General features: G+C 42.8%; 1 protein-coding gene across 1 annotated transcript; it reads left to right on the plus strand.

Annotated features, from left to right (window-relative positions):
- The first annotated feature begins 224 nt into the window (after positions 1-224).
- On the plus strand, positions 225-8,321 carry LOC124268169 (plancitoxin-1-like). The gene is made up of 8 exons (XM_046703190.1): positions 225-404; positions 1,853-2,069; positions 3,458-3,536; positions 4,316-4,477; positions 5,294-5,488; positions 6,731-6,837; positions 7,510-7,632; positions 8,149-8,321. Exons 1-8 carry the CDS (start codon positions 319-321, stop codon positions 8,245-8,247), a joined length of 1,068 nt encoding a protein of 355 aa, XP_046559146.1. The 5' UTR covers positions 225-318; the 3' UTR covers positions 8,248-8,321.
- Positions 8,322-9,989: the final 1,668 nt, after the last annotated feature.

Genomic DNA, 9,989 nt, shown 5'->3' on the forward strand with positions numbered 1-9,989 from the left:
AGAGAGAGAGAGAGAGAGAGAGAGAGAGAGAGAGAGAGAGAAAGAAAAGAGAAAGAGAGAAAGAGAGAGACAGACAGAGAGAGAGAGAGCTGCTTAGTATACATGATACAAACTGGGAAGTAACACATAAAATCTCTACTTTCGATTTGTTTGAGATACTCCCCCAGCCGTGACCGCCACACAAAGGGTGAATCACAACCACGTGATGTTTAATAGAACATTTAACTTCCCTGTAATATATCCTGTCGATCGTAGCCAGGAAAATATTTAGGTTATGACCAGTCCAGCGGCGAACTAGTGACAACAAGGTAACTCCAAATGTTGTGGCTCGTCCTTGCTGCGTCCCTTGTGCCTGTCGCGAATGGTGTTCAGTGTATGTCAGGGAAGGGTCGCCCGGTTGACTGGTGAGTTTTTGGTTAACTATATAACATGGTGTTATAAAGGGGGCGTCTCCTAGCAACCATATTGCATGATATATAACATGAATGTTATAACGAACTTTACGGACAGAATGTTAATATAACGAACTTTACGGACAGTTGTCATGTGTTTGTTATATCTGCAGGTCAACATTGTGTAGGAGTATATCCCGTGGTGTTGACAAAGGCTGACATGAGCCTCGGCTATGGCTACGTAGACTATGGCTTCAGGTCGACCGGTTTCCCATAATACATGCATGACAAGGAAGTTTATGACATCACCTTCGGGCCGTCTCAGCGACGCTTTTTCCAAATCTCTCCCTCTCTCTCGATGCATGATACATAGAGAATCTCACCAGAGTGTCTTTTAATATCAAATATATCACCACGAGTTGATAAAGTTACAAATATCCGAGGCTTGTTGAGGGTATTTTTACTTTTATCATATCTCTCTCCCGCCGTGATATTGCTTGAATATTGCTAAAAGCAGCTTAAAATTAAACTCATTCACTCAATAGCGATAAGGGGAATAGTCATTATTGATACGTTTCGTTTACCTGTTTAGGCCATGAATTGTTCACTAATTCTTACTAACAACGTGGATTTGTGATAAGGCCACGTGTCCGGATTTCCCATTGTATGGTTCATCATTAAGCGGAGTAGATAGAGTCAGAAGTTATTAATATTGACCCTCAGCGGCATACGGTCACAAAACGCTAGGTTTTCCTGGGTTGCCTGGGTCATTGGTAGTCCAGTAGATTAAGGCCACGCAGTTCACTGATAAGATCCAGGTTCGAATCCGGGTTATACTTTTGTAGACGCGACATTAACTTTAAAAAAGTGAGTGAGTGAGTGAGTTTAGTTTTACGCCGCACTCAGCAATATCCCAGCTATATGGCGGCGGTCTGTAAATAGTCGAGTCTGGACCAGAAAATCCAGTGATCAACAGCATGAGCATCGATCTGCGCAATTGGGAACCGATGACATGTGTCAACCAAGTCAGCGAAACTGACCACCCGATCCCGTTAGTCGCCTCTTACGACAAGCATAGTCGCCTTTTATGGCAAGCACATGGGTTGCTGAAGACCTATTCTACCCCGGATCTTCACGGGTCTTTAAAAAAGAAACAAAACGCAAGGTACGCCGTGCCGCCATTATTGAACTGTGTTGTCACTGTTGGTTGGTTGTATATTCAGCAATATTCCAGCTGTATGGGGGCGGTCTGTAAATAATCGAGTACGAAAATCCAGTGATCAACAACATGAGCATTGATCTACGCAATTGGGATACGATGACATGTGTCAACAAAGTCAGCGAGCCTGACTACCCGATCCCGTTAGTCACCTCTTACGACAAGGATGGGTTAGTGAAGACCAATTCTAACCCGGATTTCAGTCAATGCAATAGTTGCTCTAAATCTGCTTCACCCACAGGTTCATTGTCTACAAGCTGCCATCTCTCCATGGAAACCAGAATCACTCCGATGGTCACTCTGACGGTGACTCTGTTGGTCAAGCCAGGGCTGTTCATGACTCGGGGCACTTCTACATGGACGTCAATAACCCGACGTGGACGTTTTCTAACGTCCACATGACGGCAACGAACCATGCTGTCTACAACACCCTCCAGGCAATATATCAGGCCAAAACTGTGAGTTTTTCAAAATATTTATCGAAAGCATGCGTCCTTTCAATCCATAGAATTCCAATAATATCAGACTCTCTTATAATTTAAAAACAATTACTTCAGATAAATAATGGTTATTTATGACACGCCTGTTTTCACGCAGTTGTACATGCTAAAAGTGCTAAACACATTATTACCCCGGATAACCAGCTGCCTGTGAGGTGCTAGAAGGTTACCAGTCATATGACTTATCCCACCCACAGGCCCTCGTGTCTTTGCGAGAATTAATAATTAAAGACATATTGGTTTTGATATGACCCCCGACTCAAAATGCTTCACATTACAATACATCATAATGTATGGTACTGTGAAGCATTTCGAGTCGGGGGTCATCTCAATTTTTTTGTATATTTTTTAAAAATCTTTAATCTTTGCAAAGACACGAGGGCCTGTCATTCCATCGGGTACCCATACACTGCTGGGTGAACAGGCAATTTATGGACAAACTCACTTGCCTAGGATGAGATCACATGTGTTACATGTGCTTCGTCGTGGGGCAGGACAGAAGTCTCAGCAGAAACTCTCAGGAGTGAAGCTACCAAACACGGTCACCCATCCAAGAAATCTTCGCGCCCACGTTGCTTAAGTTCACCTGATTTGTGAAAAAGGCGCCATGCACCAGACCACACATCATCTCGCAATAGCGAAACGTGCATTGCATAGTAGTCGACTAAACTTCATACAAATATAGATAATAATCCGTGAGAGGCACGGGGCGGTGGGGAGCTCAGTGGTTAAAGCGTTCGCTCGTCACGCCGAAGACCTGGGTTCGATTCCCCACATGGGTACAATGTGTGAAGCCCATTTCTGGTGTCCCCCGCCGTGATATCGCTGGATATATTGCTAAAAGCGGCGTAAAACCATACTCACTCACTCGTAGGAGGCTAACTCCTGTCGTTATAACTCTTTTATATTTACTACAAACAAAAAGTATATGAACACCATAAAATTTGATAGTCATATATAAACTTAAACGTGGTGAGGTCATTTATGCTCTGAGGTAAATGCAACCTTTTTTGTGCTTAATGGGCACTTTAATCGACATGTTGGAATATGCAGTGAAGCAAACTGATTTAATATTCGTTGAGGTTGAGTGAAATGAAACATTGTCAAAAACAGCGAAACACAAAGGTGCTGAAACACACCAGCACCATGTTTGATTCAAACGCCCAAACACAACAGCCTAGTGCGTGTGGAAGACAGACTTCCCATGCAGTTTGTGGCTACGGTTACAGCTTGTGGCAACGGTTGCAGCTTGTGGCAACGTTTGAATCAAACTTGGTGTTGGTGTCTCGAGATTAAAGGTTCACTGTAAGCTGGTAACATTGGAAAACCCTTATGTATCTTTACAGACTGATGACTTGGCCTATGTCATGTATAATGACCACACTCCAAGTGGAAAAGAACCGGAAAGCGACGGCCATTCAAAAGGTATTTAAAACTGTGAAATAGGACGTAATCCGTAAAATAGCCGCTGTCTGAAACGGTCTCAGTAGTAAAGCACCCACCGTCACTGGACCAAACTAATATGGGACTGTATGACTATGGTGTATTTTTTCATTTCTGTACATTCCAACTTTTGCATACCCGTGATGATCCGGGTTAGAATTGGTCTTCAGCAACCCTTGTCCTAAAAGGCGACTAACGGGATCGGGTGATCAGCCAAGCTCACATGGCTGAAACCTGACATCTTATCCCAATTGCGTAGATCGATGCTCATGATGTTGATCACTAGATTGTCTGGTCCAGACTTGATTTTTTACAGACCGCCGCCATATAGCTGGAATATTGCTGAGTGCGGCTTAAACAACAACCCAACCAACCAACCAATCGACCTTTGTGTAATTATGTAACGCTGGAGTTACCAATGATTAATATTATGAGCAACGATCAAACTGATCAGGATACGCTGATACGCCATCATCAAGAACGTAATAAAACCAGACCACTGGAGACAGCATGCCTCTCCGTAATACTAACAGTAGGGGGCAACTCTTGGGGTATCCTTGCTGGAAAATGTATCTATACTGAGGGAAATAAATAAGGGAACACATGAAAGTTCCTTTATTCTTTTCCAGTTTTTTTCGCAAGGTTTGTGTTGCATTGTGGGTGAAAGTCTGGGAAAATATATAGAACACTGCGATGGAGAGGTGTTATTTGTTTTCTTCAGTATATTTCTGATTCATCAGAATAATTGGGGTCTGTTGCAGGTGTGTTTGCGTTTGACAAAGAGGAAGGGTTTTGGCTTGTCCATAGCACCCCTCGATTCCCACCTAACCGCGAAGATGGATACAACTTTCCTCCCTCCGGTAACTACAACGGGCAAAGTTTTCTCTGTGTTTCCTACAAGTATTCACAGCTAAAAACCATCGGTAAGTAATTTATCTAATAGTATTATTGCTATTATTGCACCTTATATATTCCTCATGCAAGATTGACTGGACTTGGAAACATCCCTCTCTGAGCTTTTGACTCCGTCAGTAAAATAGCACCCATATGGAACGACATTGGTAACTTGAGATGTTACCTAGCGGTAGTTACCAAAACACACTGGAACAAGCATCCATCTCTCCTTCACGACTTTACGTTGAAACTTGATTCTCCCATGATGTACAGAACTGACTAAACTCTGACTAAATGCAAACCTTAACATTCTTTCATACGCCATTATTAATCACAATCATTACATTCAACTCCATCTTCGATAGGGTTAAGGGGTGGTGGGGTAGCCTAGTGGTTAAAGCGTTGGCTCGTCACGCCGAAGACCCGGGTTCGAATCCCCACATGGGTACAATGTGTGAAGCCCATTTCTGGTGTCCCCCGCCGTGATGTTGCTGGAATATTGCTAAAAGTGGCGTAAAACCCAAACTCAGTCAGTCAGTCGATAGGGTTATGTTTTAAACTACGTTCCCTAATGCTGTGGTTGGACATTTTTCCCATTTTCCTTATTGATAGCTCCACAAGACTCGCAATACACGGGAGCATTTCAGTATAGTAATATTCTTGAGGTAGGCAGTTGGGTAAAGCATTCGTCATGTTGAACATCCGAGTTTTGTTTCCTCTTTGACCGCAGTGTTTAATGATGGTTCTTGTTAAAACGTCATGTAAAATGGCTTTAATTCTGCTGAAGGACACTTATTCCAAGGTGTACAACTCTCAGCTTAGTTGTATGTTGTTGTTTTTGTCAGCTTCCCAGATCGTGTACAACTACGTACAAGTGTACGACCACATGGCCCCAGCGTCCTTCCTGTCGGACAATCCCAGCCTAGCAGCAGTAATTGACCACAAGCGTCCAGAAGGAGCTACCGCCAGTAAACGTCAGCTGACGTCGAGTCAGGGAACAGCCTTCCTCAGCTTTGCCAAGACAGCAGCCTTCAACGACGGTAGATAACTACTGTACATGAGTGTTCACTCACTACCCAGACAAAACATTCAGGGCAATGCTGTGGAGTATTTCAGGAAGTCGGGGATATATGTTTACACTCTGTGTTTTTTACTGGTTTAAGGACGGTGGGGTAGCTTAGTGGTTAAAGCGTTCGCTCGTCACGCCGAAAACTGGGTTCGATTCCCCACACGGGTACAATGTGTGAAGCCAATGTCTGGTGTCACGCATTTTACTGGTTTATGTATCTCACAGATTCACTTTCCTCAAAAGACTACAAATAGTTGTCCAACATTTGCTTGATCAAGGGTACAATATCCAAGACCATGTCCTTCCAAAAGATTTAACCATAATCGTTAATACTATCAAGGAAGGGGGGTCTATATATTCGCAAAAAGTGTTTGAGACAAGTGGAATTAGTTCCATGTCAACATTCAAAGGACTTGCTTGAAGTTTTGCAACATCAGACAAGAACCATGTTCAATTCTGTTCAACACTTTTCAACTCTGTACACATCCATTCCACATTAGAAACGTAAAGAAATGCTTCATACATTGAGCCATGCTCCTAAACGTCCAATGTTCGTCTCTTTCGTCAACGGTTTGCGACACTTTGTCAAAAAAGAAAGCAAATGCTATCCACTGAGATAACCGTATATGAAACGATGGCCTTCCTTAAATACGACCTACGAAATTTGGGGATTAGACATTTTGACAGGAAGTTGCCCAAGGCCACCAATTGTGCTCCCCTTCTTCAGAAGGTTCTTTCAGCATATGAATCGTATTTTTTGTCAAAATACAAAAATGGTAATTGGCCAGTAAATTTAACTTTAGCTTCATTTATTATATAGTATTAGTATTTCAGATGACTGACTCATCTGTTATATATTCATGATTTATGCAAAGAGTTTCAATGTGACACAAAAGCATGTATAGGCTGTATGACAAATGGGAGGAGTTAAACTCTCAAGCTGTATCAAATCTTCCTTCATGTCGAGGGGCGGTGGGGTAGCCTAGTGGTTAAAGCGTTCGCGCGTCACACCGAAGACCCGGGTTCGATTCCCCACATGGGTACAATGCGTGAAGCCCATTTCTGGTGTTCCCCGCCGTGATATTGCTGGAATATTGCTAAAAGCGCCGAAAACCATACTCATTCACTCCTTCATGTCGAGCAATATTCCAGCATCTTGATAGAGGAAGAGCTTGAATATAGCTGTAATGTGCAATTTAATTCTTTATTTCAGACCTGTATTCAGGGTTTGTTGCGCCGGTGCTGCAGAGTGACCTGAAGACCGAGACGTGGCAGGATGGGCGAGGGAAGATGAGGTCCAACTGCAGCAGCAGCTACAAGGTGAAGGTCAAGGTCATAGTTCGGCCGTATTTTCAGTTAGTCGACATGCTTCTACTTATCTCACTCGCAAATACTCGATACATGCCGCGTGTTTTTCCTACAGAGCGGTTCACGGGTTATTCTAGTTTGATCAATTATCATGACTTAGTGATAGCTTTGCTCTCAGTTCCAGGGACCTTATTCTCGAAACGTTCGTAGCCCTAAGAATTCTTAACTTTGATCGTAGCCAATGTGTTAAGAATGGACTTATGAAGATCGTAGAGCTACGAACGTTTCGTAAATAGCTAGCCAGTTCTCTTTCTTCCGTCGACATTGCTTCTCATGTGATTTCATACCACAGTGGCATGAGTGAGTGAGTTAAGTTTTTACGCCGCCTTTAGCAATATTCCAGCAATATCACGGCGGGTGCACCTGAAATGTGCTTCACACATTGTACTCATATAATTTTTATGAGGATTCGAAAGCGGGTCTTCGGCGTGACGAGCGAACGCTTTAACCACTAGGCTACCCCACCGCCCCACACTGGCTTGAAATAATGGCACGTTTGTAACGAGTGGTTGGTCATTCAAGAAACAGTTTTAAACAAAATTTAAAATAAATAGTTGTCACTTTCAATGTATGTAATGGTGAAAACATTCGTTCAACGTCCCTGTGGTATTTGTTATATTTCAGGTGTACAATGTGCAGGCTATTTCTCTGCCAGGTGGGATCCACTTCAAAGAGACCAAAGACCACTCCAAGTGGGCTGTCTCTATGACAGGAACCTGGGTGTGCATTGGGGATATCAACAGACAGGTGGGTAGGCTTGATGTCAACATGCAAAATCAGACAGAGACATTGAACAGTGTCTTGCACGATATTTTCACATAGAGCAAAACTCTGCAACAGTTGGACTGAAATCCTTCCAACTATCGTCCTCGTGGTTTGGTGGACGGCCCGTTTTATCTGACGTCATAATAATCAGGAAGGTGCTAATTACAATGTCGAAATCAATCCTAGAAGAGGACTAAAGGCATAGAGTATAACTCTCCTTTAACATCCTCTATCCGAAAGTCAGTTCATAAAAACAGTTTCATTCATCCATCCATTCATCCATAAACAACCAAATACCCACCCATTCATTCATTCATTCATACATCAACACTCCCACCCATCCATTAATTCATCCATTCAGTAATTCATATATTTATTTTATGGAATTTCCTATTTTCATGGGGAGTGTTTTGACATTTCTATTAATGTTGATGACAGTGAGGTCCGACGACCTTACATGACCTGTTGCGAGGAAACTGACCCTTCCTTGTGTTTCAGCTCCATCAGCTGAAGCGAGGAGGGGGGACCGTGTGTCTGCAGAATAAGACGGTGTGGTCTCAGTTCGACAACAGCATCCAGGCGTTTGAGAAATGTTAATCCGAGAGACCCATTAAATGTAAATGTCACGGAATGTTTTCAGTTGTATTTTAACAATAAACTATGCATTTTTATTCTGTTTTGTCCTTATTTCATCACTTGATATGTGACATCAAAACACTATTTTCTTTAAATAAGAATCTTGACAGATCTTGAAAGTGAAAAGTGAAATGTGCACGTGTCTCCCGACTTACACATGTCACGTGTGTAACAATGTCCTCGTTAAAGGTGATTCTTCTTTAACCACCGCCTCTAGATATCTGGAAATCAACAAAAAGAAATGGGAATATAAAAATACCAATCTTTTACGAAAGTCTTATGCAGCCACTTTTTAGCATCATATATTTTCAGCAACATTTCTCGGTGCTTGGATGTATTTTCTCGTTATTTCAATTATTTTCTCGTTTATTTTTATGCTACAAAAGTAGCAGCATAAGGCTTTCGTAATCCTCAGAGAACCAGTCGAGGACGTGGCCGTCGGTAATGCACACGTCTCTCAACACTGATGCCAACGAGACATACTGGTTGACACCATCATAGTTAATGAGACAATGATACCCGGATGTGATCAACAGACATCAGAGACACGCAATGCCAAATGAGTTCCAGGTAATATCGGGGATTACTTTAATTACCCACTGACGTTTTTGGTATTCTGGTAATTGATACCTGAGCAAGTACCTCCGTGACCTCTGTCGGGAATGTCTGATTTGAAAATGTCTCAAGCAGCCTGTGCTTGTCTTAGAATACCACTAGGATCCGGTGGACAGGGTGGTGATTGAGTGGTATCGTGTCCCGACGGCGTGGAGTGTGCTCATAACATCACTCACTGGTTGGTGGAGTAATGATTCGGTCATGTGTTGTTATCGTCTACCTAGAATAATTTCATGCTGGGCTGAACAACAAACAAACAAAACTACTGGGTGACATGACGTATGTAGTGAAAATAATTGTTGCATATGACATTGTATCCGACTTTCAGAAAATATCACTAATTTTCAAACTTCATGGCTGACGATTGAATCTTTGACCTGGCTCGTGACTTTAGAAATACATCTCTGTAACACAACCAACGTTTGAAAGTAGTGTACCATGAAGTGTACAGGGCTGTGTACCAGAAACATCTCAAGGTACACAACACTGTACACCCATGGTACACAACATAGCGTACACAAAATGGGTGTACAGTGTCGTGTACCATGGTGTACAGTGCTGTGTACCAAGGGTGTACAGTGTTGTGTACCATGGTGTACAGTGTTGTGTACCATGGTGTACCAGTGTTGTGTGTACACCATTGTGTACCATGGGTGTACAGTGTTGTGTACCATGGGTGTACAGTGTTGTGTACCATGGGTGTACAGTGTTGTGTACCATGGGTGTACAGTGTTGTGTACCATGGGTGTACAGTGTTGTGTACCATGGGTGTACAGTGTTGTGTACCATGGGTGTACAGTGTTGTGTACCATGGGTGTACAGTGTTGTGTACCATGGTGTACAGTGTTGTGTACCATGGGTGTACAGTGTTGTGTACCATGGGTGTACAGTGTTGTGTACCATGGTGTACAGTGTTGTGTACCATGGGTGTACAGTGTTGTGTACCATGGGTGTACAGTGTTGTGTACCATGGGTGTACAGTGTTGTGTACCATGGGTGTACAGTGTTGTGTACCATGGGTGTACAGTGTTGTGTACCATGGGTGTACAGTGTTGTGTACCATGGTGTACAGTGTTGTGTACCATGGG

This window comes from Haliotis rubra, unplaced genomic scaffold, assembly GCF_003918875.1.
Source record: "Haliotis rubra isolate DU_JTF1 unplaced genomic scaffold, ASM391887v1 Scf1368, whole genome shotgun sequence".
Lineage (NCBI taxonomy): Eukaryota > Metazoa > Mollusca > Gastropoda > Lepetellida > Haliotidae > Haliotis > Haliotis rubra.